The 25,612-nt window shown below is 51.1% G+C and overlaps 2 protein-coding genes across 4 annotated transcripts; one reads left to right on the top strand and one right to left on the bottom strand.

The window, feature by feature from the left end:
• The first annotated feature begins 317 nt into the window (after nucleotides 1-317).
• On the top strand, nucleotides 318-17,932 carry CDK10 (cyclin dependent kinase 10). 3 transcript variants are annotated; one of them, XM_027847551.1, is made up of 14 exons: nucleotides 318-446; nucleotides 3,159-3,231; nucleotides 4,217-4,288; nucleotides 5,215-5,317; nucleotides 5,558-5,639; nucleotides 6,519-6,586; nucleotides 7,378-7,430; nucleotides 7,642-7,711; nucleotides 11,251-11,310; nucleotides 14,753-14,876; nucleotides 14,966-15,105; nucleotides 15,862-15,914; nucleotides 16,121-16,237; nucleotides 17,544-17,932. In XM_027847551.1, the coding sequence occupies exons 1-13, from the start codon at nucleotides 360-362 to the stop codon at nucleotides 16,231-16,233; spliced, it is 1,098 nt and encodes a 365-aa protein (XP_027703352.1). In that variant the 5' UTR covers nucleotides 318-359; the 3' UTR covers nucleotides 16,234-16,237; nucleotides 17,544-17,932. The 3 variants fall into 3 exon arrangements, with proteins under 3 accessions (XP_027703352.1, XP_027703344.1, XP_027703338.1); XM_027847543.1 differs by having other exon boundaries at nucleotides 17,215-17,932; XM_027847537.1 differs by having other exon boundaries at nucleotides 16,432-17,932.
• Nucleotides 17,933-20,310: 2,378 nt separating this feature from the next.
• SPATA2L (spermatogenesis associated 2 like) lies at nucleotides 20,311-24,097 on the bottom strand. The gene is made up of 3 exons (XM_027845938.1): nucleotides 24,000-24,097; nucleotides 23,426-23,729; nucleotides 20,311-22,053 (listed from the first exon to the last, which is right to left on the bottom strand). Exons 2-3 carry the CDS (start codon nucleotides 23,726-23,728, stop codon nucleotides 21,049-21,051), a joined length of 1,308 nt encoding a protein of 435 aa, XP_027701739.1. The 5' UTR covers nucleotide 23,729; nucleotides 24,000-24,097; the 3' UTR covers nucleotides 20,311-21,048.
• Nucleotides 24,098-25,612: the final 1,515 nt, after the last annotated feature.

The following is a 25,612-nucleotide window of genomic DNA, read 5'->3' as shown; positions in this document are numbered from 1 at the left end:
GATCCCCAGCGCCTGGCAAGGTGCCTGGAACACAGTAGGTTCTTAATAATTACTAGTTAATTGACTGATTATTCTAACAGCCCGGTGCAGAGGGGATATAGTTTCACTTCCCCCGTATATAAATAGGCCACCGCGTTGATGACCCTTAGCCTACCACCACGACTCCAGTAGACCCTGCCTAAATATGCTCCTGAGTGAGTGCAACCCTAACTGGGAACTTAGAACCCCTCCAGCTCCTCCCTAGCAACCGTTGCTAAGGGAAGGCGTGGCCCTCGGAGGAAGTCAACTCTACGCCTGCGCAATACTGTCTTCGATCCCAGCTTGCGCATGCTTGGAGGGCGGAAGACGAGGATTGCAACATGGGGGATCCCGAGCCAGAATCGGAGCAGATTCGCCTGAAGTGCATACGGCGGGACGGTTTCTTCACGGTGCCTCCGGAGGACAGGGTGCGTGTGTGCGGGATATCACGCGGGCCGGCGCTGCTTTCCCTCAGCCTGCCGCCCTGTTGGGTGTTGGCTTGTGTTTCCTTGGCAGAACTACAACTCCCAGAGTTCCTTTCGGCAGGCGCGGGGAGTTGTGGGGGAATCGCGTCAATTTCCCGCGGAAGCTGTCCACAGCTGGGGGGTGGAGTCAAGACTGGATCCTCCTCCCTCTCCCTGAAAACAACCTCTTTGTTTACTCCTAGAAATAAATTATAGATTAAAAAAAAAAACAAAAAACATCTCTGGCCTTTATTGATCATCAAGGCCAATTCTCCACATTTTGCAGAAGGGGAAATTGAGGCCCAGAGGGGGAAGGGCATACGGGAGGAGGCAGGACTAGAACTCTGCTTCTGGTCCTCTAATCCATATCCTTTTCCACTATGCCAAGTTACAGTTTTAAAAAATATAGATATTGTTTCGCATAACTTTACATGTATAATTGATATATTGTTTTTCTTCTCAATCGGTGAAGGGGGGGACCAGAGGGAGAGAATTGAGAACTCTAAAATTTTTAAATAAAGTATAGTTATATATTTATCTTATATATATAATATATTATATGTTATATATAATTTAATACAGTAAATATTACATATATAAATAGATTTATGGAGCACATTGTTTTCAGGCCTCTCAACAGAAAGCTACATTCAGGCCAGTGTGGGAATGAGACCATGTGGGCACATGTGTCCCACTTACTTCCCCAAACGGTTTTTTTTGACAGGACTAGAGAAGTTCCGACTGGAACTGGGAATGTGAATTTGGGTGTGCTTTACTTTATGGACCAAGCAGCAGGGAAAAGAAATGAATCCAGTTCTGTTCAAGAGCATTTATTAAACACCTGCAGTGCACAGAGCAGGTTGCTACCAAAAATAAAAAGTTAAACAATGAATTCAGTCCCTACTCTAGTATAGTTTATAATCTTGAGGTATCGGGATTTGGGTGGATGGGATCTGTGACTCCTCTTACAAAAGAGATCTGCTACTCTTTTTCAACTCAGAATTTCCAGGACCACAAAGAGGCAGAGGAAAGCTGTCTCTCAGGCCAAAAGAGAGGTTTTAGAGCTAAATGAAAAGTTTTGTTCAGTCATTTCAGTTGTGACCGACTCTCTATGACCCTGTTTGGGGTTTTCTTCGAAAAGATACTCGAGTGGTTTGCCATTTCCTTCTCCAGCTCGTTTTACAGATGAAGAGACTGAGGCAAACAGGGTGACGTGATCTGCCCAGGATTACACAGCTAGTGAGTGTCTGAGGTCCGGTTTGAACTCAGGTCTTCGTGATTCCAGGACCAATGCTGTGTTCACTGAGCGATCTAGCAGCCCAAAAAGAAAAGTTATTCGTTGTCTATTTAACATATTATCTTGAATTATTATTTTTATGTCATATTTGCTCCCTACTACACCACATGGGGGGAGACGACATGTGACATAAAAATAACAAAATCACACGTTCAATAAATGATCAGTGATTTTCTTTTTAGTTTTCTTATATCTAAGATAGGTATAAGCAGTGGTAATTACGATCAGAGTGAGGAAGGTAAAAAGCCAGTACAGCCTGAAGTGGTCAGAGGAAATTGTTTTTGGATTTAACTTTTCTTTAAAGGTAGGAATTCGACAGGGAAAATGGCATCCCAGGCATAGAGAACATGGTAAACAAAGATACAGTGATTGGACAGTGTGATGGATGTCCTGGGCATATTTGACTGGCGTGTATATGGAAAAGAACATGATAAGAACATGAGGTGAATATGAAAGTAAGTTATGGTAACACTGGATTGTGGAGGGCATTGAATGTCAGGCTTAATAAATCCCCTCATCTGTAGCTGTCAGTCCCCAAGGAGAATAGGCAGCTAGGTTCAGGGCTATATAGGTCTTAAGAGAATCTATTTCCCCAGGCTCAGATGGGCTGATTTTTGGCAGGATTTGCCAAGGGAAAGAGCTCGAAATGTTTTTTGTTTGTTTGTTTGTTTGTTTGTTTGCTTTTGGAGGCAGTCAGGGTTAAGTGACTTGCCCGGGATCACACAGCTAGTGTCTGAGGCTGGATTTGAACTGAGGTCCTCCTGACACCAGGGCCAGTGCTCTATCCACTGTGCCATCTCGCTGCCCTGAGATGTTTTGACTCTTACCTCTAAAGGGAAATCCCAGCCTGTGTTTTCATGTTCCAGACAGGATAACTATGTTGTCAGATTCTTAATATGTGCAATCATTTTTAAGGGAGATGCTGTGTTTATTTCTGATTTGTTGTAGATTCAGGTGTGACTTGGGCTAGGTGATTTCCAAATTTGAGATTCTATATTCAAATTCATGTTGGAAGGAGAATCTATCATATCTGGCAGCAGGATAGCCTTCCAAGATCTCACCACCATTATTCTATCTAATAGCATACCCTGGATTCCTTTACTTGTAATGAGGGCCCCTTGGCCAACTTTTTCTGGCATTTTGTTTTTGGTTTCTTAGTCCTTCTGGTTCATCCCATAGGTCTCTTTACCCTCTAGCCCCAGTACTGACCTGCTGCTGTGCCCTGCTTGGTTGAAAGGTAGCCTTACTTTTAACAAGCTCACCATAGGAGGAGGCAAATGAGACTTGCACTCTGAGTGAGCTGCTCTGGGTATTTCCGTTGTCTATTGAATATTACTAGCTGTTTCGATGAGCTGCCACGTCTTCTCCTCTACTCGCAGCTGGGACAGTGCCGGAGCGTGAAGGAGTTCGAAAAGCTGAATCGGATTGGGGAAGGCACCTATGGCATCGTGTGTAAGTGTGGGCTTGCTGTTGGCCAGGAGCCCGGCATGGGGACCTGTGGACTTTGTCACCTCAGCAGTGCTCTGTCTAGATGAGAGAGCTAAGCAGGGCTGGGATGGAAAAGGCAGCTCTCACGGGTGACGGCTGGGCGGGCAAAGAAGACAGCCAGGAGGCCAGCGTTACCGGAGCAAAGAAGAGCGCCGGGGGGAGGTCGCCCCAGATTCTTCAGTCTCACTTGTCCTCCCTCCTGACATCTGACCAGTCGTCCAATCTTCGTCCAGTCTTCCTCCGTGTCTGTCCACTCCCACCACCACTGCCCTAATTCAGACCCTTAGCACCTCTCGTCTGGACTGTTACAACATCTTCATTCAGCCTGCCTCTCCCCTCTCTACTCCAGCCGCAGTTCAGCTGCCAATCCCTAAAGCAAGGGTCTGACCATGCCAGTCTTTGCCTCAGAAGCTTTAGTGGTTCCATGTTACCTCCAGGTCCAGACTCCTCTGTTGCCATTTAGGGGCCTTCACCCTCTCTCCAGCCCATCTTTCCGGGCTGGTTCCCCTTGATTTCCCTCCTTGCATTCAGCATCTCAGCCAAACTTCCAGGACACTTTGTCTCCTGTTTCCATGATTTTGCACAGGCTGCTGTCTCTCTCCACTTCTCCTTGGAAGTCCTAGTTCCCATTAATGTCAGCTTAGGTGCCATTGTGTATGAGAGGCCTAGCTGTTGGTGCCTTCTCTCCTCCATTCCTTTCTATTTCTATGTATTTATCTGAGTGCATGTCATCTCCCCAGTAGAACATAAGGTCACTGAGGACAGGACTGTTTCATTCATGTCTTTGAATCCCCTGCTCCTAACAAATAGTAGGCACTTGCTGGCTTGGCATGAGTCCTGATGAGAAAAGCAACATTCCAGTGTCCCTGGTGGGATCTGTGTTAGAACTGGGCAGGAGAGTACTCAGGGCTCTGGCTTTGTGTTTCCCATGGGTCTGTTCCTGTTTCAGATCGGGCCCGAGACACCCAGACAGATGAAATCGTGGCCCTGAAGAAGGTTCGGATGGACAAGGAGAAGGATGGTGAGGTGGGGTGAATGGTTGCCAAAGACCTCCTCAGTGACCTCAAGGGAAACATAGGAATGAGGCTGTTTTAGAAATACAAAGCATCTGTGCTTCTCATTGGAAGCCAACATTGAGTAGTCCTGAAAAATCCTTGGTAAGAGGGAGGCGGTGTAAAGAGCCCTGGGCTGAGAGGCCAGACACCTGGGTTCGAATCTCAGCACTGCTGCTAATTAGCTTGTTGAGCCAGGATCAGTCACTTAATGGCTTGGATGGTAGTAGGGCCTGCCTACTAACCACCCACAGTTGTGAAATTCAAATTCAGCGCTCTGCACACCGTGAAATGCTGTGCTCAGCTGAGGGCCAGTCATACATCGAGCATTGGTGTTTGGCTTAGCTGCCAGGTGTTCTTTGCCAATTAATTTATTTTTAATTTTTGACTAGGTAAAGAGACCATTCACTGCCTCAATTCTTACTAAGCCTTAATTACTGAATAGCGATGCCTCAGTCAAACTGAGACCTGGGAAAGACCTTAGCTTAAAAAGGCTAAGGTCTCCTACTGCGTCCTGGGCCATCTCCAGTCGTCCTGATCCGTATCTGGCCACTGGACCCAGATGGCTCCGGAGGAGAAAGTGAGGCTGGTGACTCTGCACAGCCCTGCCTCACTTACATCCGGTTCACTTGCACATCATGGCATCACCTCCCTGATGTCTTGGTCCTCTTCAAGAACAAAGGACAAATAATAACAACTTGAGACAGGCAGGATTCAACAAAACACAGGTTCCCTCGGTAGAGGGTGAGGAGGGAGGGCCTCCACTCTGGTCTAGGGAGGGGTTGTGTGAAGCTTGTGTCATTGCCCAGCCGGGAGCTAGGAGAGATGCAGGGCTCAGGAAGGGGAGGTTGTTGCCCGTGGCCAGTGGCCCGAGTGTATCATTTTCTTGGGGCAGGGATCCCCATTAGCAGCCTCCGGGAAATCACGCTGCTCCTTCGGCTTCGTCACCCCAACATCGTGGAGCTGAAGGAGGTGGTTGTGGGAAACCACCTGGAGAGGTAAACACCCCTGGTTGTCCTTACCCCGCTGGGGTAGAACGCCCCCACCCCTCCCCCCATTCCCTGCTCAGTCCTGCTTTCTGCTTTCTACTCCCAAGTTGTGATTTTCCCTTCCTTCTTCTCTCTTTGCTTTCTCCTACCAAAGACACGTCCCCCCCTCAGTCTTCTCTCTCAATGGTTGGCCCTTTAGAAGGACAGGGTGGCATCAGGTCACTGTGTCCCCTTTTGTCTCTCTTCCAGCATCTTCCTGGTGATGGGTTACTGTGAGCAGGACCTCGCCAGCCTCCTGGAGAACATGCAGACACCCTTTTCAGAGGCTCAGGTATGTGTGGGCTGTGGTCATCTTTATTCTTGGTGTTAAACCTTCTTCTACCCACTCTGCTAGTGACTGGTGTAGAACCATACACCTTGGGGAAGCCTATGCCTCCCTGGAGAGTTCATTCACTTTGGATAGTCAACAAGCATTAAGTGCCTACTATGTGCTAGGCACCAGAGAAACAAAGAAAAAAAAACCATCCCAGTCCCTGAGCTTAAGGAGCTTAAATTTGTATTGAGAGAAAGCAGATATGAACGCAGATAAGCCAATGTAAGGTATATACAACGTAATTTCCAGGGGAGAAGAAAGTAATAACTGGGGAAATCAAGGTAGGCTTCTTGTAGTAGGTAGCCTTTGGCCTAAGCCTTGAAGGAGAAGGATTCTAACGGCAGCTGACTGGTGGGACTTGTTCCTTTAGGATGCAGTAAGAATTAATCCAATCATTGGACAAGCATTTATTAAGTAATTTGCATGGGACCTTATAGGAAGTTGGGAGGGTTCAGAGACAAAGGGGAAACAGTCCCACCTTAAAAGAGCTCACCTTCCAAGGGCTTTAGAGAGCGTTCACTGAATTGACTGCACTGCCATATTTTTCTTTGATGGTTCTTGTTCCTTTCCCCATTACGGCCCCTTATTCTCCTGCCTTTCCTCTGGTCCCTGGCCACTGTCCCTTTAGATATCATCTGTGGTTCTCTAGCTGGGCAGCATGTGAGTTATCAAGGGACCCAGAGCCCAGTGTTAGGGCAGAGCATGATGGTCTTCCCTCTTCCTGTGACAGGGAGCCCTTCCTCAAGCCCCCATAACAACTGACCTGCAGCTCTCTGAGCTGCAGATAAATGACTTATCTATCATTCATTGGCTCTTTCCCCATTCTCACCCTTACAGGTAAAGTGTATCATTTTGCAAGTCCTCAAGGGCCTTCAATACCTTCACAAAAACTTCATCATTCACAGGTGAGGGGCAGGGGAAGGCTGAGAGGTCTGTAGGAGGCAGGTTCTGGAAGGAAAGGGTGTGGCAGACCTAGACTTAGGAAGAGCACTGAGGACAAACTCAGGAAGACAGTGCTAGTTAGAGATGGGTGTTGGGGACGAGGCTAGGTGGGCAGCAACTCCACGTCCAGTCCCGTGCCTTCTTGTGCCCACCTCCAAATCACATCATCTTCCCAGTTGGAAGAGTAATGGAATCCTGGGTGGATTCCTTCCCTCCTCCACCACGGTGGTGGTCCAGATATAGGCAGGGCTTCTTAATCTTGCTTATGTCGCAAACCCTTTGGGTAGTCTGGTGAACCCTGTGGAACCCCTGTCGGAATAATGTTTTTAAAGGCATCACATACATAAGATTACAAAGGAAACCAAATATATTGAAATACAGCTATCAGAGCAGGTAGGTGGCCCAATGGATAGAGCACCAGCCCTGGAGTCAAGAGGACATGAGTTCAAATGTGGCCTCAGACTAGCTGTGTGACCCTGCGCAAGTCACTTAACCGCAATTGCTACCCCACCCCCCAAAAAAAGAAAGTTATCAAAATATTTTGAAAAACAAGTTCACAGATTCCAGGTTGAGAACCTTTGACCCGAGGAATAGACCAATAGAGAGCAACTCCAAGCCAAGAGCAAGATGTGAAGATGCCTTCACATCTTCAGCCCAGAGATCTCATGGCTTGAAAGGGACATCCTTCTCATCTTGGAGCAGTCACTGAAATCGGCTTCCCTGGGGTGACTGGTGTCTTTTCTTGCCATGACAGGGATTTAAAGGTTTCCAATTTGCTTATGACAGATAAGGGCTGTGTTAAGACCGGTGAGTATCTGTATGTTTCCCTGGAACCATGTGTGTGTGTGTGTACACACTTGTATACTCTCTGCGCCCGCATGTAAACACCTAAGCCTCTCACACATTGGCATCCCCCTGGCATTCTATTTCTTTATTTCTTATGCACCAAGCAAGAACTTACTAAACACTTGCTAAGTACTTAACTCCTCCTTCACATTTCTGTCCCCTTTTTTGGCAGCTGATTTTGGCCTGGCTCGGGCTTATGGTGTTCCTGTGAAGCCAATGACCCCCAAAGTGGTCACCCTCTGGTGAGTTAGCCTTGAAGATACTTCACACTCCAGAGTCTAGGAGAGGGGGGGTAAAGGGAGAAAGGGGAAAGGAAGGGAATGAGCATTTCTATGATGCCTACTGTGTGCCTGGCACTGTGTTAAGCACTTTACAAATATTATCTCATTTGATCCTTACAACAACCCTGTGAGATAGGTGCTATTGTGATCCTCATTTTACAGTTGAGGAAACTGAGGCAAACAAAGGTTAAGTGACTTGTCCAAGGTCACATAGATAGTGTTTGAGGGGGAAAGGTTGCTTTTGGGCTTCTCTGCAGGCCTGTATCCAATTGGGCTGGTCAGGTTCCCTAAGAGGACATAAACTGGAGCTGGAGACGTCAGAGGACTTGGAAAGGCATGCAAATTCAGAGATTGTGGGAGTGCCATTGCATACTAAAGTCACCAGGGCCATTTGCAAAGGCAGAGCAGATCTACAGGACAGAGAAGGCTAGCTGGTCATCAGGGTTATCTTCTGTTAATCCAAATGGAGGTCAGTGAATTGTATGTGCTGTGGGATGAGCCAGCTCAGAACCTGTTGGTATTTACCCTGGAAAGCAGTCTTGGCAAGGAAAAAATCGTGTAAACAGACCAAAGGTTCGGTCTCATTAACAGCCATGGGGAGCTGGTTTTTCCTAGTAATATTGTATTCAAGATTTGTGCCCCATCATCCTCTGAAAGGAGTCGAGATAGGTACTTCTCTGGTCATGCATGAAGTTGGCCAAGATTGGGGGCCTTCTGCGCCATTGCTAAGGTCTGCACCCTTCATGGGCTCTTGGGGGGCAGTGAGGTAAGCATAGCCAGTACACCACCATCTTTGTATGGGAGGGGTACCATTTGGCTCTAAGCTGAGCCCCTAGGGGTGGCTGATGGGCTTGTAAAGAGAATCCTCTGGATAAGAAGATTCTGCAGCAACCATGCTCATTCTTCCTCCTCCTGGTAGTAGCCAGTGTCTTGTTTACAGGGCCAGAGTAGAGACACTATATCAACCCTCTCTAGTAGATGGATAGATTGAAGCAGATCAATCAGTCAACCAATAAACATTTATTAAGTGCCTACTATGTGCCAGGCACTGGGCTGAGCTCTGGGGATACAAAAAAGATACAAAAGACAGTCCCTGCCCTCAAGGAGCTTACAGTCTAATGGGGGAGACAACATGCAAACAAATATGTACAGAACAAGCTTATATACAGGATAAATGGGAAATAATTAAAAGAGGGAAAGCACTAGAATTAAGAGGATCAGAGAAGGCTTCCTGTAGAAGGTGAGATTTTAGTTGGGGCTTAAAGGAAGCCAGGGAGGTCCGAAGGCAGAGCAGAGGAGAGAGAGCATTCCAGGCATAGAGAACAGCCAGAGAAAATGCCCAGAGCTGAAATGGAGGGTCTTGTTCATGGAACAGCCAGGAGGCCAGTGTCGCTGGATAGAAGAGTTCATGATGGGGAGTAAGGTATAAGAAGACAGGAAAGGTGAGAAGGGCTTTGAATGCCAAACAGAGCACTTCGTATTTGATCCTGGAGGCTATAGGAAGTTACTGTAGTTTGTTGAGCAGGAATGACAGGATCAGACCTTTGCTTTAGGAAAATCACTTTGGTGACTGAGTGGAGAATGGCTTGGAGTGGAGAGAGACTCGAGGCAGGCAGAGCCACCAGCAGCTATTATAATAATCAGGGTGGGACATGATGACCTGCACTGGAGTGATGGGGAAGGGGGCAAGAACAGGGCGTATTTGAGAGGTGTTGCAAAGGTGAAATCAACAGGCCTTGGCAACTGCTTGGATGTAGGGTTGGGGGGGTGAGAGAGAGTGAGGAGTCCAGGGTGACTCCTCGGCTGTGAGCCTGAGGGACCGGGACGATGGTGTTGCCCTCTACAGGAACAGGAAAGGCGAGGGTTGGGGGGAGGGTTCCATTTGGACATGTTGAGTTTAAGATGTTTACTGGACACCCAGCTCGAGATATTTGAAAAGCAATTGTATATGAGACTGGACGTCAACAGAGAGATTGAGGCAAGCTAGGTAGATTTGTGAATCAGCAGCACAGAGATGGTAATTAAATCCATGGGAGCTGATGAGAGCACCAAGTGAAGGAGTATAGAGGGAGAAGAAGAGAGAGGTCAGGACAGAACCATGAGGGACACCTGTGGTTAGAGGGCTTGATCTGCAGGAGGATTCAGCAAAGGAGACAGAGAAGGAGTAGTCAGAGAGGTAGGAGGAAAACTAGGAGGGAGGGGTGTCCTGAAGACTTAGGGGGAGAGAGTGATCAGCAGTGTGAAAGACTGCAGAGAAGTCAAGGAGAATGAGGATGGAGAAAAGGCCATTGGATTTGGCAACTAATTGATCATTAATAACTTTGGAGAAAGCAATATCAGCGGAATGATAAGGTCTGGAGCCGAACTGAAGGGAGTGAGAGGGGCAAAAGTGGAGGCACCTACTACAGATGACCTTTTGGAGGAGTTTAGCTGCAAAGGGCAGAAGAGATGTAGGACAATAGTTAGCAGGGATGAAAGGACCGAGGGAAGTTTTCAGAATGGGGGAAACATGGGCATGTTTGTAGACGGTAGGGAAGGAGCCAAGAGAGTGGGTGATATTGAAAGTAAAAGTGGGGATGATGGCGTGTGTTGGAGAAGAGATGGGATAGAATGGGGTCACTTGAACAAGTAGAAGGATTAGCCTTGGTGAGGAGTAACACCACTCCATCATGTCAGACAAGGGTGAAAGAAGAGAGAGTGCCCAAAGGCACCAGAGTGATAGGAGATGAGAAGAGGGAGGTCACAGTGAACATCATCATGTTTTTCTGTAAAATGTGAGGCCAGGTTCTCAGCTGAGAGAGTCATGGGGAAGGGAGCCCTGGGAGCCTTGAGCAGGGATAAGAAGGTTAGGAAGAGCCACTGTGGAGCACGGGAGAGGGAGTTGATGAGGGGGGCATAGTAGGATTGCCCGGTGGCAGTGAGGGCCTGGTTGAGATTGTGTAACATAGATTCATTCTGGGCCCAATCAGAACAGGTGAACAATCTTCTCCACCTTCATTCAGCAGCTCGTGGATAGGAGTGAAGGAGATGAGTGGTGGGAATGGTCCAAGGCTGAGGCTTGGCTGGGTGTAATAGGTGATAAAATAAGAGGGTCAGGGCTTCAAGAGAGGAGACCAGTAAAGATTTGAATTGGGTCACCAAGGAGCCAAGATAGGGAGAAGAGAGAGTGACCAGTGAGAATGGTGAAGGCCACGGGAGGGTAAAGAGTAAGGTTATATAAGGGAAGGCCAAGGGAGAGGTGAAAAACCAATAGATTACGGTCAGATAAGGGGATTTCTAAATACCTGAACATTTGTGGATGATGAGCAGATCAGTGGTATGACCATCTTTATGTGTGGCTGAGGGAGAGCCCATGGGAGGCGAGTAGCTTGAGGGTGTGTGAGGGAGAATCAGTGTGTATGTTGAAGTCCCCTAATGTGAGAGCAGGCGTTGGGGAGATGACCTATGACCGTCCAAGGAAGAAGTGACCTGAGTGTGGGTTATTTTCCTTCATTGTGCAGGTACCGGGCCCCCGAACTCCTCTTGGGAACAGCAACCCAAACTACCAGCATCGACATGTGGTGAGGAGTGTCCTCCTTCTCCTGGAAAGTCTTGGGGTGGGAGAATGTTTGCAAGACCTGGCTGAAGAGTTGGTACTTTTCCCCATCCCATTTCCCAATGATCCAAGAGGTCAGCTGAGCTGTCCTGTCCATGTTGTGTTGGGGCACAGTCCAGGAAGATAAGACTCGAAGATGAAAACATGGGTGGGATGCTATCTGAACACTTGGGAGTGGGGGAGGGAGTACACTGAAGATAAGAAGACTGGCCTTTACCCCGTGAGGGTGTCCCTGCCGGAGAGAGGCCAAAGTCCAGCTCTCCACATCTCCAGCCCCCATGCCTGGAAGGTTCTCCCTCCTGGCCTCGGTCACTTGGACTCTCGCTCCCTTCAGATGGCGCATCCTACAAGAAACCTGTCCTGATTCCTTCACTTAATGTTCCCCACCCCCAGAATTATTCTGTTCAACATACAGGGTGTCCCAAAAGCCTCGGCGCAGTTTAAAGCTTTTCTTGGGGGACACTGCACGTGTATACGCGTGGGCGTATTTGAGGTTATTTCTCTCTGTATATGTTGTCTCCTCTAGTAGAATGTATGCCCCTTGAGGGCAGAGACTGTTTCATTCATTAATATAGCCAGTGAGTAAAAAGCACATTTGACTCTTTGAAGTCAGAAAAAGACCAGAATAATTATTAACCCACTTTGACACTTGGAGTTCTCAAAGCATTAGGAGGGGAAATGGTGCTTCCTTGGCTACTAGAAGGTGACAAAAGAGCTTTTTTTGCACTGAGGAAAACTTGAGCTTGGGTTGTAAGGAAAAATTCCTCACTGCTCAGAGTCGTCCCAGAATGGAGTAGGCTAACCTCTGGAGGTGGTAGCAGGTTTTCCTTCTTTAGAGATCCTCCAGCAGAGTCACTCAGTGAGCAAGCAGGTATTAAGCACCCACTATGTGTCAGGCACTATGCTAAGTACTGGGGATTCCAAGAAAGGCAGAAGATTGTGCCTGCCCTCAGGGCACTTACAGTCTAACAGGGAGACAACATGGGAATGACTGTGGCCCAACAAGAACTAGACAGGCTAACTTGGAGATTCTTCCAGAGGGAAGGCCCTGGAATGAAGGGGAATCAGGAAGGACTTCTTGGAGAAGGGAAGAGTTTAGTTGGGACTTGAAGGAAGCCAGGAGACCAAGGTGATGGAGAGGGTTCTAGGCGTGGGGCATGGCTGGTGGAAACGGCCAGAGTAGGGAGGTGGAGGGGTGTGTGTGAGGAGCCGCACGGGACCGGTGTCACTGACTCACAGTGTCCAGGGAGGGCCGTGGAGGAGGCAGGAAGACTGGAGAGTGGGACGGGGCAGGTTAGGAAGGGCTTGACATGCCAAACAAAGGAATTTCTGTTTGATCCTGGAGGTGATTAGGAGTCACTAGAGTTCATTGAATGGGGTATGACGTGGAAGATCACTCTGACAGATGAGTGGAAGACAGGCATGACCTCCTTCTTGGGGAGGGACGTGGAGGATGGAGACCAACCATAAAGCTATTGCGGTGGTCTAGATCGGAGGTGATGAGGGATAGCACCAGGGGGGCGGCACGTACGAGAGAGGATGTGAAGGTCAAATGGACGGGTCCTGGCCACAGATTGAGAGTGAAAAGTCAAGGAGGATGTTGAGGTTTTGAGCCTGGGTGACTGGCAGGGATGGCAGTGCCCTCAACCATAAGAGGGGAGGTGAGGAAAAGGGGAAGAAAGATGAGTTCAGTTTTGGACAGGTTTAGTTTAAGAAGTCTATGGGACATCCAATTAGAGAAGGCCAGTAGGCAGCTGGAGAAGTTCATTGAGAGGAGCTAGGTGGTGCAGTGGATGGAGCACTAGCCCTGGAGTTAGGAGGACCTGAGGTCAAATCTGGTCTCAGACACTTGCTAGCTGTGTGACCCTAGGCAAGTCACTTAACCCCAATTGCCTCCCCTCTCAAAAAAGAGAAGTTAGTTGAGAGTTAGGGCTGGATAAGCAGATCCGAGAATCATCAGCATGGAAATGATAATTGAATCCATGGCAGTCAACGAGATCACTAAACAAAATAGCATAGTGGGAGAGGTGAAGAGGGCCCAGGCCAGAGCCCCGGATGAAGATCCAGCAAAGGAGACTGAGGAATGATCAGAGAGGTAGGAGGAGAACCAGAAGAGAGCAGGGTCACAGGAACCTAGACAGAGAAGAGTCTCAAGGAGAAGAGTAACTGACGGCTCAGAGGCCGCAGAGGGATTCAGGAGGATGAGGATGGAGAAAAGGCTGTTAGACCGGGCTGCTACAGGCTCACCGATAACTTCAGAGAGGGCAGTTTCAGTGGAATGATGATGATGTCGGATAAGAGGAGAGAAAGTAGAGGCACCTATTGCAGTCGGTGTTCTCGAGGAGTTCAGCCACAGAAGGGAGAAGAGAAATGGGACAGTAACTGGCAGGGATGGTTGGATCTAGGAATGGTTTTTTGAGGGTGTCTCCAGGCAGCAAAGGAAGCAGCCAGTAGACAGTGGAGAAGATGGAAGAGGCAGTCTGCTGGAGAAGACAGGATAGAACGAGTCAGTTGCACACACAGAGGGAAAGGAAGTGGCCGCCATCTTCATGTGAGACGGGTGAAGGAGGTGGTGGCAGAAGGAATCTAAGTGGCCAGGCAGAGAGAAGAGGGAGCTCTGGACAGATGACCCCAGTGTTTTCTGTGAAATATGAAGCACAATTCTTAGCTGAGAGGGTGGGGAAACGGTAGCTAGGGGAGGCTTGAGAAAGGGTGAAAACACTGTGGTGAGTGGATGAGTCAGTTAAGGAGGTATAAAAGGATTGTCTTGTTGCAGTGAGGGCCCAGCTGATATTATATAACAGATTTGTTGTGGACCGACCAGTCAGTGTGGTTGTGTGATTTCCTCTAGCTTTGTTCAGCAGAATGTGAGTAGGGGTGAAGGCAGCAGATGGTGGGAGTGATCCAAGGCTGAAGCTTGGCAGGGCAAGATTGGTGATATAAAGGGGCAAGGAACTCAAGAGAACAGTGTAGGGTTGAACCAGTTCACCAAGGAGTCAAGATGGGAAAGGGACATGAACGTAAGCAGTACATAGGTGATGGCCAGGGAAAGAACTGAGGGCTAAGAGATTGAAGGTCACAGTGCATATGCAGAATGGGGTTGGGGGTTGCAAGGCTGAGGGAGATGCGGAATGACAATAGATTGTGATCAGATGAGGGAGCGCCATAGCTCATGAACACGAAGAGGCTGTGGGGATGCTTGTTCAGGTGTGGGTCGGTCAAAATTCTGAAATTGACATCTGGTTCCCAGGCCATGCTCTGCCCGCCCCTTTTGCCCCTACGTGATGGGGTACGGAGGAATTCCAGAAGCGACACCCAGTGCTTCAGTGCCCCAGTCCCTTGGGCACATTGAGGCACCTCAGGATGGAAGGGTCTGCTTCCAGCTTCCTGCCCCTCTCTTCCTCCAGGGCCGTGGGCTGCATCTTGGCCGAGTTGTTGGCTCATAAGCCCCTCCTCCCAGGCAGTTCTGAGATCCACCAGATCGACCTGATTGTGCAGCTGCTTGGGACACCCAACGAGAACATCTGGCCGGTGAGTGCCTTGGGGCCGGGCTGCCCAGTCCCCTGGAGCTGGCCCAGGCCCCTTCTCACTCCCGTCTCTGCTCTTCTCTCTCCTCTCAGGGCTTTTCCAAGTTGCCTCTAGTCAGCCAGTATAGCCTGAGGAAACAGCCATACAACAACCTCAAACACAAGTTTCCATGGCTCTCTGAGGCAGGGTTACGTCTGCTCAATTTCCTCTTCATGTACGACCCAAAGAAAAGGTACCCAAGGCTCTGACTGATGGTGCGGGGCTGGGGGAAGAATCGGGCCCAACTGGCTCTTGGAAGCCAGCATCTGCTCTCGGGCCTGCGCAGGCACATGGCCCTCTTGGCTTGGTCTGCCCTCCTCTGCGAGAGCCAGTCTGCTCTGGGAGTCTGCCTGTGCTTGGGTGTTTTTGTATCTGCCCCCCATAAGGTTGGAGGGCATTGCCCCCACTCTCTGGACAGTGCTAGCCAATCTGCCACGTGGGAAGGGCTGACCCCTAGATACCTGCATGCATACAAGCGGTCTGGGCTGGAGCATTTGCCACCCCCCCCCCATGGGTTCCACCACCTTTCGTCACGTTCCTAAGCAGTGGACCTGGGCTCTTTGTTGCTAGAATGTTTGGGCCGGCCAGGGATCATCCTTGGTACCCACACCACACAGTCACACATCTTCTGCCTACTCTGTGTATTTACTCTTTGACTCACAGAAGCCAAAAAGCCCCTGTTTTCTTCTCATTATCAACAGCCTCCCTCATTGCTTCTTTTGGTTGTGGGGAAATTTGCTGAGGCCTTTGGGTTGGGAGATGGAACACTGCCCAGAACGAGAGGCCCTAAGTTAGTCGGAGAGCCATTTTTAAACAAGACTTTCTACCACCCAGAGGCAGGAACTATGGTAGTGCCCAGCCCAGCTCCCTGCACGCAGTAGGCACATAATAAATGTTTATATTTGCCATGGCATTACTTCTCCTTGACAAGCTGGTGGGTTCTCTCTAGGGCCACAGCTGGGGACTGCTTGGAAAGCTCCTACTTCAAAGAAAAGCCATTGCGTAAGTGCCCCCACCTTGGGCCCCATCTTCCTGCCAAGGCCTTGGGGGGTGGGAAGTCGCTGGAAGCAGCTAAGACGGGGTGCTGTGGGTGTGCCCAGGAAGCGAATGCCTGGGAGTCTGGGCGGCTGAGAAGTTGGGGAAGCACGGGGGAGGGGAAGCCATCCAGAGCCCTGCCCCAGGGAGAGCAGCTTCTCCTTTGCCCACAGCCTGTGAGCCTGAGCTCATGCCCACCTTCCCTCATCATCGGAACAAGCGGGCAGCCACAAGCGCTACCACCAATGCCGGGGCTGAGAGCCAGGGCAAGCGCAGCAAGCCCTGAGGCGGTAAGAGGCCCCTCCTCATCCCATTGGGTTCATAAAGGAAGTCACTGAAGGGGGAGCAGAGGGGGAGGCAGCCCACATCACTCGGTGGGCTATGCTGCCAGCCTCCAGCTTAATTTTGCCCACCCCCCTTCCAAAACCACAGGCCCGGGGCAGAAGCACAGCCGTGGCTTTAGAGCCGCCCTCCTTCCTCTTAGGCTTCTGGGGCCTACCCCAGACTCCGGGCTGACCAGAAACAGGAGCTGCATCCTTGGAGGAGGTCACAAAGTCAGGCTCTCCTCACTCCTCTGCCTTAGGGGAGGTCAGGAAGGGGTCACATTATTCGTTCTGCCTCAGTGTCCTCTCCCCTGAAGCCACCTCAGCTGCTTTGAAGTTCTGAATTGTCCCCAAAGGTCGCTGTGGCAGGTCCCCAAAAGCCAGAACCGGAGTGGCCGGCTAGACTGGACTGTGTTCTGAGAGCCGGCCTGGTGCAGTGTGGATTGGCCAGCCGACAAGTAATGAGTGTTTTCAGCCATGATAACTTAGGAAGACTTTGTTCTGAAGGGCGGCAGGATCACAAGTCTACTGCCACACTGATGAAATCAGAGCTCTCTGAAGCAGGCATCAGCCTCTGCCGTAACGCAGGCCCAGTCTTCTCACTCAAAAACAAGCAGAACTCCCGGGGTGGGTGTCGGAGCCAGCTTGGCCGGCATGAAGAGGTGGGGGACCCGAGCAGCTGTTTGGCTCCTGGGGCGTCTCAGCTTTTGCTCCAGGGCACATGGGAGGTTCCAGGAGCCTTCTGCAGCCTCGGCCATCACGTTTGGTTTCCAGTTCTCTGGGCCTAGCACATCGCAGGTGGTGCAAGGACATTCTACTCATTTTCCTTCTCCTTCAGGTCACACCTTCAGCTGTGGTGTTAGGGCAAAGGATTATATTAATGCTTCCTCTGCCCTTTGCCCTTCTTAGCTTCCCATTCAGTAAAAATCACCCCCTTCTTTCAGGTGGATTAGGGAGGCTGAGGCACCAGGTACTCAGAGTTGGGTGAAGATTGATTTGTAAGTCGTCCGGTGAGCGCTGGCCGGACACCTGCCACCGTCCGCTGAGAACGGGCGGCCCCTAGGACTCACCTCGGGCCCTCAGCAGACACCTCTGGGACTTTCTCTGGCCTTCTGCTTAGTGCTGCAGCTGGCAGGAATGAGGCTGGAACAGGGAGAGAATTTGGTTTTCCCTACCTGGAAGACAGACACAAGGTTTGGGGAGGGAAAGGAGGAATGGGCTGGAGAGATCCATCCGTGTTCCAGTCAGCTCTTACCTGCTTCCTTCTTTGCAGGAGAGGAGGTCTAGCAGGGCTCTGTCTGTGGAGCTGCCTGATGGGCAGACACAAAGCCGTAAGCACTGGGGCTAGTGTGTTCATCCCTGGTGCTGAGCTGCCCTCAAGGGAGGGGCCTCGGGAGGTCTGGATGTCACGAAGAGCTGAAGGGAACAGGGATCCTGTCGTATCCTGGTGGAAATAACGTTCTGTCCCCAGGACCCTGTGGGGGGGCCTCAGCAGCCTTTCACGAACATGCCCAGGAGCTCTGGGGACTGATGAGGGGTAGAGACAGCCTCCTGTCCCAGGGGAGCCAAAATCACACCCTCTGTAAGAGGGCACTGGGGGGAGATGGGTTTGTTCAAATGCAGCTTTTGAAGAGTGTTTTAAAGACTAGTCTTTGAATGCTACTCCTGGTGTTTGGCTTTGTGAAATGGACTGTTCTGGAGAATAGCTGGGAAAGTGGGAGCTAAGGGGATGGAGGGGAGTGGGCAGGAAACGCCAGAGTGGGAGGGAAGAGAAAGGAGAGATAATTGCCCTGTTTGCGTTTTGCTTTCCTATGAGAGAACTGAACAGTTCCCACCATCTAAACTGGGGTGTCAGGAGAGAGAGTAGCGTCTCCATGCCACTATTGAAAGCCCGAGACTGTCCTGTGATGCCCCTATAGGCTCCTGCCTCACAAGGCAAGGCCTGGGGAGAAGTCTGCCCACCCCCTGTGAGAAGCACTGCCCTAGCCAGCCCCCTCCCTTTAAAGGATTGGGCCTAGGGGGTGGAGCTTCCCACTTCCTCCCCTTCTCCATGTCAAAAGGACCCCTTTAGGGCTATGGGATTTTAGGGTTGGAAGGAACTTAATCAGCAAGCATTTATGGAGCACCTACTGTGTACTGAGCCCCATGACCTAAAGTCACGTAGCTCAACCCTCACTTTGCGGATGAGGAAACTGAAGCTCAGAGAGTTTTGACCAGCCAAGGTCACCTGGATAGCAGCAGAGCTGAACAGAGATTTGACCCCAGGCCCCCTTGACTCCAGTTCCAAGGCACCTTCAAGCATCCTTCCTCCCTTTCCGCTGGTTTGGTTTCATCCCGTGACCTCGCAGCACCTAAATTCAAGGGGGAAGCGCTGTGGGTAGTGGGTCAGGCTCATTGTCTCACCTCACCCATCCGCCTGAAGTTCAGGCTGATCTCGGCTCCTTGCTGCCGTTCCCAAGGAGCTCAGCTCTGCTCTGCTGAGGTCATCCAGGGAGGAGGGGAAGTGGGCCGTTCCTTCTCCGGCCTAGGTAGTGGGACAGATTGTAAGCCCATTGATTGGCCTTGAAGTCACCCACGGTCCCTTCCTAAGGCAGCCGGGGAAAGCCGGGAGCAGCCACAAATCTCCTCAAACACCAGTTTTGTTTAAGGCCCAACGGTAAGAGCTCCGGACGAGGCCGTGCCTCTTTGCCCGGAATTCTCACTTGGGTCGTGGGTGCTCTTCCATGCTCTCTTGTCTTTGTCCCACTCCCCAAGCACAAATAGGCGAGCAGAGGGAAGCGTGGGAGCGTGTAGTGGCTTCACCTCCCAGGCCTCACATCCATAACCCTCGGCATCTCCCCAGCAGACAGCTGGCTTCCTTTTGCTGCTAACTCTCCCTCCCACCTCTGCCCCTGGATCCGGCAGTTCCCAGGAGGACACCCTTTCTCAGAAAAGGCACCTTTGTTAAGTCTCCAAATCAGCTCCTCTGCAGAGGACTTCTTCCTGGTGTAGTGGCAGGTTGGTCTTAATCTGGGGGTGTTTTTACAAACAGGTTTCTTTATGGCCACCTGGCAGGGGACAGTCTCTAAATCTGGATATCTATTCAGCAGCCAGCCCTGTAAATTTTCCTGGTACTGTCTCCTTTTTGCTGACTCTACTTGTAAAATTCCCCATTTTCCTCTCATTTCCCACACCCTTCTTTTTCTCTGAATGCAGATTTACTAATAAAACAGGAACAATTTTTTTTTTTAAACAGTGACTAGTTGCAGGCCAAATTCGCTGAAGAAATCGAGAGGGATGTTTGCTCAATAGATATAGTGTGAAAATTGGGTTTCAGGGTCAGCGGCTAGGGAAAAGCTATTGCAAGCAAACTGCTGGCGGCTGTGGTGGCCTGGTCTGGCCAGCCAAGTCTGTAACTGTGATGACATATTCTCCTTTCTTCCCCCCACCTGGGCAGGCTCAGTACTTAACCCCTTGGGAACATCTCACGTTCACATAGTTCACCATATAGCCATCAAGCTAGGTAAATGCCCCTTTAGTCTCCCTCCAAGATCACACGACCCCTAGGACAGGTGGCCCACTGGGCCCAATTAGAGTGTGGACAGGGCAGGGCCTGCTTTTTGCCTTTCTTCGTATCCCCTGGCACTCTGAGCCTTTAATAAATGCTTGTTGACCCTTGGCATTCAGCAAAGAGGGATCCTTCAGGCTGCTCAGACTTCACCTTCCGATTGGCTGCTGCCAAACATAGCATTCCACTGGGAGGGGAATAACAGGGAGAGGACAAAAATCTTCCACAACCTTCTCTCAAAGTTGGCAATACCTGAGAGTACTGAAATAGTAGGCGATAGATAATGAGGGCATAGGAGAATAAGTTTCAGAGAAGAGGCAGATTAGGAGAAGACCCAGGCAGGCTGATTGTACTGGGTGTCTCTCACAACACGGCTGTTTTTAACATGCCTACAATAATGATCTCGGGGAGAAAAGATGATGCGGCGTTTGAAGTCCCTGGGGCAGCCAGCTTTGGAACGGTTTGGCAAAAGAACTCATCAAGAACAGGCAAAGAACGTCCCTGGTGAACACTAAATCACCTCACATACTTTAATTACAGACAACCATCTACACAGGACAGGCCCTTCCTCCGGGGTCCCAACCCTTGCTGGTCAGAAGGGTCTTCTTTTGGCTGGAGTTGTCTGGGCAGTGCAGAAGGGTAGGCCAGCCCTAGCTCATGAAATGCCAACACTGCCATTGAACGGGGCCCTCCATGCCCAGAAGGCTGTCCTTTCCCTGGCAGAAGGGCTCACACCTAGGTGGCAGGGAGAGGGAGGCTGGTTTTAGAGATAACTCATCACCTCACTAAAGACTTACTTTGCCTTCCATTTCCAGGAGACAAGAATTCCCTCGCAGAATAATTCCAGCTGATGTTATAATGCTGTAAGCTTTTTCAAAGTGTTTTTAAATATATCATAGGGTTAATGTTAGTCTTCCAGGGCCTAAATTTCCTCCATTACGAGTGGGGACAGTGAATGACCTAATGGAGCTCCCACAATTAGTTGGTGGCTGAAGGAACTAGAACCCAGGTCTCCTAAATTCTGAGCCTCCAGCTAACACTACCTCTAGCCTTTTATTTGGAGAAGGGGCTGAGGGTCTAGGTCAGGGGATCAGGATTACAGACTCCTTCCTTTCCCACTGAGCTAGAAGGTCCCTATTCCCTTCATCAACCAGGAGACAAGCCAGCTCTCTCCTTGGAGGTAAGGGGGGAACCACACAATTTGGGGGATTCACCTTTGGCCCAACTCATTCTAGGGCCTGGCCCTGGGGGGACTCTCATAAAGCAGGGAGTCCAGCTGGGTCCTCTGGAGCCAGAGACGTCGCTGCTTCTCACCCAGCAGCTCGTGCAGCGTGTGGCCCAGGCGGCAGCTATAGACAGCCTGGCAGTGACTGGCATGGAGCTGGCAGCATGTATCACAGCAGTAGGTGGGCAGAGTGCCCACTGGCAGGCAACCATGAAGCTGATAGCGCTGGGGCTCCCCACCAGATGCGGAGGGAGAAGCAGGGGTCCCTTCAGCAGCCTCAAGATGCCCGCTGGCCCTGACATGCCTAGGGGAACGGCTGGGGCTCTTGCCCCCGGCAACTTCTGGGGTCAGCTCCCGCCGCAAGGCGATGAAGGAGAAGGTGGTTCTCTCTTCGGTAGGTTCTTCAAAGGCCTCGTAGGACAAGCTCTCCTCGACTGGTTCCTCCACGCGTGGAGACTCCCAGCTGCTCCCATTGTCCCGAAGCTCCCGGGCACTGGAGGCTATGTGGCCGGTGCCCCACAGTTTGGCACTCTGTTCCCAGACAGGGGGTTGATAGGCTAGCTCTGGGGAGGGTGACTCTGGCCCCGCTAGGGGCTCACCATACAAGGAATCCTCCTCAGCACCTTCTTCCAGCATGTCACTGTATAAATCAATGCTAGCAGGGTAACTAGCCAACGGCCTTGGGGACGGCTGTCCAGCTCCGGTCAGCCGCCTCCTTAGCCGGTCCACACATGTGTCCACATCGCCGCTGGCTCGACGCTCCTCAATCAGCTCCTCCGCAGACAGCAGGCTGGTTCCCAGCTTGGTCAGGATCTCCCCTAGAATCTCACACTCCAACCTCAGAGCAAAGCAGCCTAGAGCCACCTGAATTAGCTCATAGCCTGGGGGTGGAGTGGCCACGACCAGGTGGTGTTGATCCCTCCTGGTGTAGCCCATCTTCTGGAAGCACTTGGTGATGAGGTCCTCTGAAAGCACACCCTTTAGGAAGTGGACATAGCCCCCGGAAAAGGTCTGTAATCAACAAAGAACCGTTATTGATTTAGGGGTGCCCAGCCTGTTATGACTCTTATCCCTATCCATCAATAACTGAGATTTCTATTGGGTTACACAGGAATTCCTTTCAGCAACCCTGTGAAGTTGGTAGTGTAAGTATTCATTTTACAGATGAGGAAACTGAGGGTCAGAGAGGCTAACTGACTTCCCAGGGGTTACAGTGTCATTTGAACCCACCATCAGACCTTCTCCTGTGACTCCAAGTCCAACACTCTTTCCTATAGATCAGGGGTGCTTAACCTGCAATCTAACCCCTTTCAGGTGTCCGTGGATAAAATTGGTGGGATCCATGAACTTGGGTGGAGAAAAAAAAAATTAACTCTTTATTTTCACTAACCTCTAACTTAAATTGAGCATTTCCTTCTATTATTTGAAAAGATTGCTCTGAGGGGGATCACTAGGCTTCACCAGATTGCGGATGGGGTCCCTGACCCAAGAAAAGGTTAAGAACCCCTATTCCCTCTACTCTCTGGTATGCTGCTGAACGAACCAGCAGATGTCACTGCTGAGATAACCTGGTTTTCTAAGTTGTCCCCTCCGTTCCTGGTTGAGGCTGGTGTTGCCACAGTAACAGAGTGGAGGTGTTACTCTCCCACGCTGCCCAAGATGACATCACTCAGCTACCTCCCCAACATTCTGAATTTACAAAGTTGCTGGGGCAATGGCATCCTGATTGCCATGACAGTTCATTGCTACCCTGGAGGAAACCTTATTCTCTTTTGCTTCTGGGCATGGAGTAAACAGGAGACAAGAGGGTGAAATGAATGCAGGCGCAGAATCTTCACCTCGGGAACTGGGTGCTTTCTGTAATCTGACCTCATTCCCCATCTGCTCATAGGATTTGGGAGTTCAGAAATCATTTTAGTCCAACAGTTTTGTTTGACACATGAGGAAACTGAGGCACGGAAAGGGATTTGAACCTGGCCCCAGATCTTGCCCACTTTCCACTATTCTACATACCTACTTAACCCCATTCTTGCAAAACTGCCTGTGACTGAGAGGATCCCCGGGGGATAGGATTACTCGGGGAAAGGTGATTTTTGAAGCTTGGGCACCTTGCCTAGACTCTGGTGTCCCCATCCCAGGAGGACAGGCAAAGTTCGGAAGCTTGGGCCACGACTGCTCTATTCCCCTGGTCCCAGAAAGAGCAACCAGGGTGTCCCGTCCCACCCCCACCTCCCAAGCCATTCTGGCCAAGTGCGGGCTGCATTCCTCCTCCCCACTCCCCGCCCCCATCCTGTGCCCAGCACACGACTCAGGCCCAGCCCAGAGCTCAGAACAGATTCCCCATTGCCTGGGCAGAGCTAGGGAATTCCTGGGTCGCTTCTACCTTGATGGTGGTGAACTCCTTCCTCCAGGGAAAGAGGTAAAGGTGGACCGCGGCTAGCTCCAGAAGCTCGAACGCCCGGGCCAGGTTGCGCAGGGCGGGGGCCAGGTCGCCTCGGCCCCACAGCCCATCGGTGAAGAGGGCCAGGGCGTCGTCCTGGAGCAGCCCGTGAAGATCGAAATCCTCCACGAGGATCTGCCAGAGCACGGCCCGCAGAGTGGGGTCTGCACAGACGCCCGAGCCACCCCTCCGCCGCTCGCGCTCCAAGCACAGACGGTAATCCTCCGACAGGGAGCTGGCGCCCATCCTGAGGGGTGGGGGTGGATGATTAGGTACACAGTCCCGCCGACCTCCACCGGAACCCCTCCATGGGCACCTTCCACCGCCCCCAACCCAGCGCCCCCGAGAAACGGACGAGCCAAGCCAGATGTTCTTCCCCGGCCGACTGGGAGCAGAGCCAGATGTGCGCCCCAGGAGGACCAGATTCAGATCGCCCCCACACCCGCCCCCGGATCCCAGCCTCAGCCTCAGAATGGGAAAGGGAAGGGGAGGCGGGAACCCGGGGAGGTGTCTCTACCTGTCCAGGTTCCAGGAGTCGCCTCCGACGCCCGCCGAACAGCCCAGAGCCCAATGGCCCAGCAGGGCCCTTCCGGCTTCGTGGGGGTCTCTCCCCCCCATTGGTCAGACACGGGGGCTGACGCATTTGGGGCGTGGTTTGGGGGTACCGCCCCCCCTTCCCCGCCCAATTTTGGAGTTTAACTGTGTCCTTGCCGGACAGAAAGAGATGAAGGAAGGACCTAGAGGGGTTCTGCAGGGAATGGAAGGGTGAGGGTGGAAGGCGCTGGGGAAAGGGGTGGGGGCCCCCACCTGGGGATAGGAAGCAAGGAAGGGGAGCACTCCGATTCATCACCTCACCAGTCGTCATCAGTATCCCCATTTGGTGTCCGAAGATGAGGCTCTACCACCTTCTAGCTATGTGAGAATAGCCAAGTCCTTCTCTAGGACTCAGTTTCCTCATCTGTAAAATGAGAGGGTTGTGCCTTCCAGCTCGCAGTCTCAAGACCTTGCTGGGATCCTGGGCCAGAGGGAACATGGACTTGGAAGTGCTGCGGTTCACAACTCACGCCTCACTTAGGGGTAACTCCACTTAGTCCGGCCGTTGCCCGAAAGAGTCGGGAAAATCGTGCTCTCTGCCTAAGATTCGGCCAGCCAGAGGCAAGGGCGTGCGGGGCCGCTGCTCTCTGCCCAGTCCAGTCCGAAAATCTGCGTATCTGTACGCGTGTTTCAGCCTCGAGCTGAGAAGAGGTATTTCCTACATTGGAGTGTGCGTGGCACAAATTAGTAACACTAGGACCAGAAACCTAGGTTCTCGTCCCAGCCTTGCCCCCCGACGTTGCTATGGGTCCCCTGTGGGCCTCAGTTTCTTCCCCTGTAAAATGAGGGGCATGAATAATAGCCTAGGATCCTTTCTAGTTCTATCAAAGTGAAATCAGTTTCCCTATAGTAGCGATGGAACCGGGAACCTTCTGTCCCTACCCTCCTCTCTCCTACCCCCGAAATGCCCACCGCAGACACTCAATCTTCCTGGGACGCTAGGTGGCAATACTGGGCCACTAGAGATCTGAGTTTGCTCCCCACTGAGTAAAAGCTGGTCTCTGACCTCCCAGCCTGCCAGCATCACAGAATCATCAAAGGTCAGGACTGTAGGAGATTATTACAGGTGACGAAACTGAGGCCCAGAGAGGAGAAGGTACTTCCCCAAGGTCATACAACAAATCAGAGCGATCCAAACCGAGGTCTTCTAATGCTAACCACTAGGGCCTTTTTCCAGAACCGCAAACAAAACCGGCTCTGCATAGGGTACTGCAGGCCCTTGGAAGGCTTCGTGGAGGAGGAGGAGAGATGGAGCAGGGCAGTGACCAGGAAAAACCCCTGCCTTCTCGATGCTCCACAGTTCTCCCAGGACAGCACAGAAAAAAGAGAAAGCCGGTGGGCTGTAGAAAGAGCACCTAGGTTTGGAGTCAAAGCACCAGGGTTTGATGCTAGGCTCTGCTATGTACCAGAATTCATGGGCAGAAATTGTAGAAAGGTGTTTTTAGGCACAATGTGCAGAAGGATCTCTCCAAATGTGGAATGAATTCCCTTATTCCCTGACAAAGGCATGAAGGCAGCTAGGCGGTTCAGTGGATA

Source organism: Vombatus ursinus, unplaced genomic scaffold (genome assembly GCF_900497805.2).
Source record: "Vombatus ursinus unplaced genomic scaffold, bare-nosed wombat genome assembly UNPS02005286.1, whole genome shotgun sequence".
Classification (NCBI taxonomy): domain Eukaryota; kingdom Metazoa; phylum Chordata; class Mammalia; order Diprotodontia; family Vombatidae; genus Vombatus; species Vombatus ursinus.
The sequence above is the reverse complement of the archived record's forward strand: the minus strand, read 5'-3'. Positions and strand labels throughout refer to the sequence as shown.

Coding starts and splice junctions, on each gene's coding strand:
- CDK10 (XM_027847551.1), top strand. CDS start 360: ATGGGGGATCCCGAGCCAGAATCGGAGCAGATTCGCCTGAAGTGCATA. Junction 3,232..4,216: donor AGGCACCTATGGCATCGTGT/GTAAGTGTGGGC, acceptor TTCCTGTTTCAG/ATCGGGCCCGAGACACCCAG. Junction 7,431..7,641: donor TAAGGGCTGTGTTAAGACCG/GTGAGTATCTGT, acceptor CTTTTTTGGCAG/CTGATTTTGGCCTGGCTCGG.
- SPATA2L (XM_027845938.1), bottom strand. CDS start 23,728: ATGGGCGCCAGCTCCCTGTCGGAGGATTACCGTCTGTGCTTGGAGCGC. Junction 22,054..23,425: donor AGGAGTTCACCACCATCAAG/GTAGAAGCGACC, acceptor TGTTGATTACAG/ACCTTTTCCGGGGGCTATGT.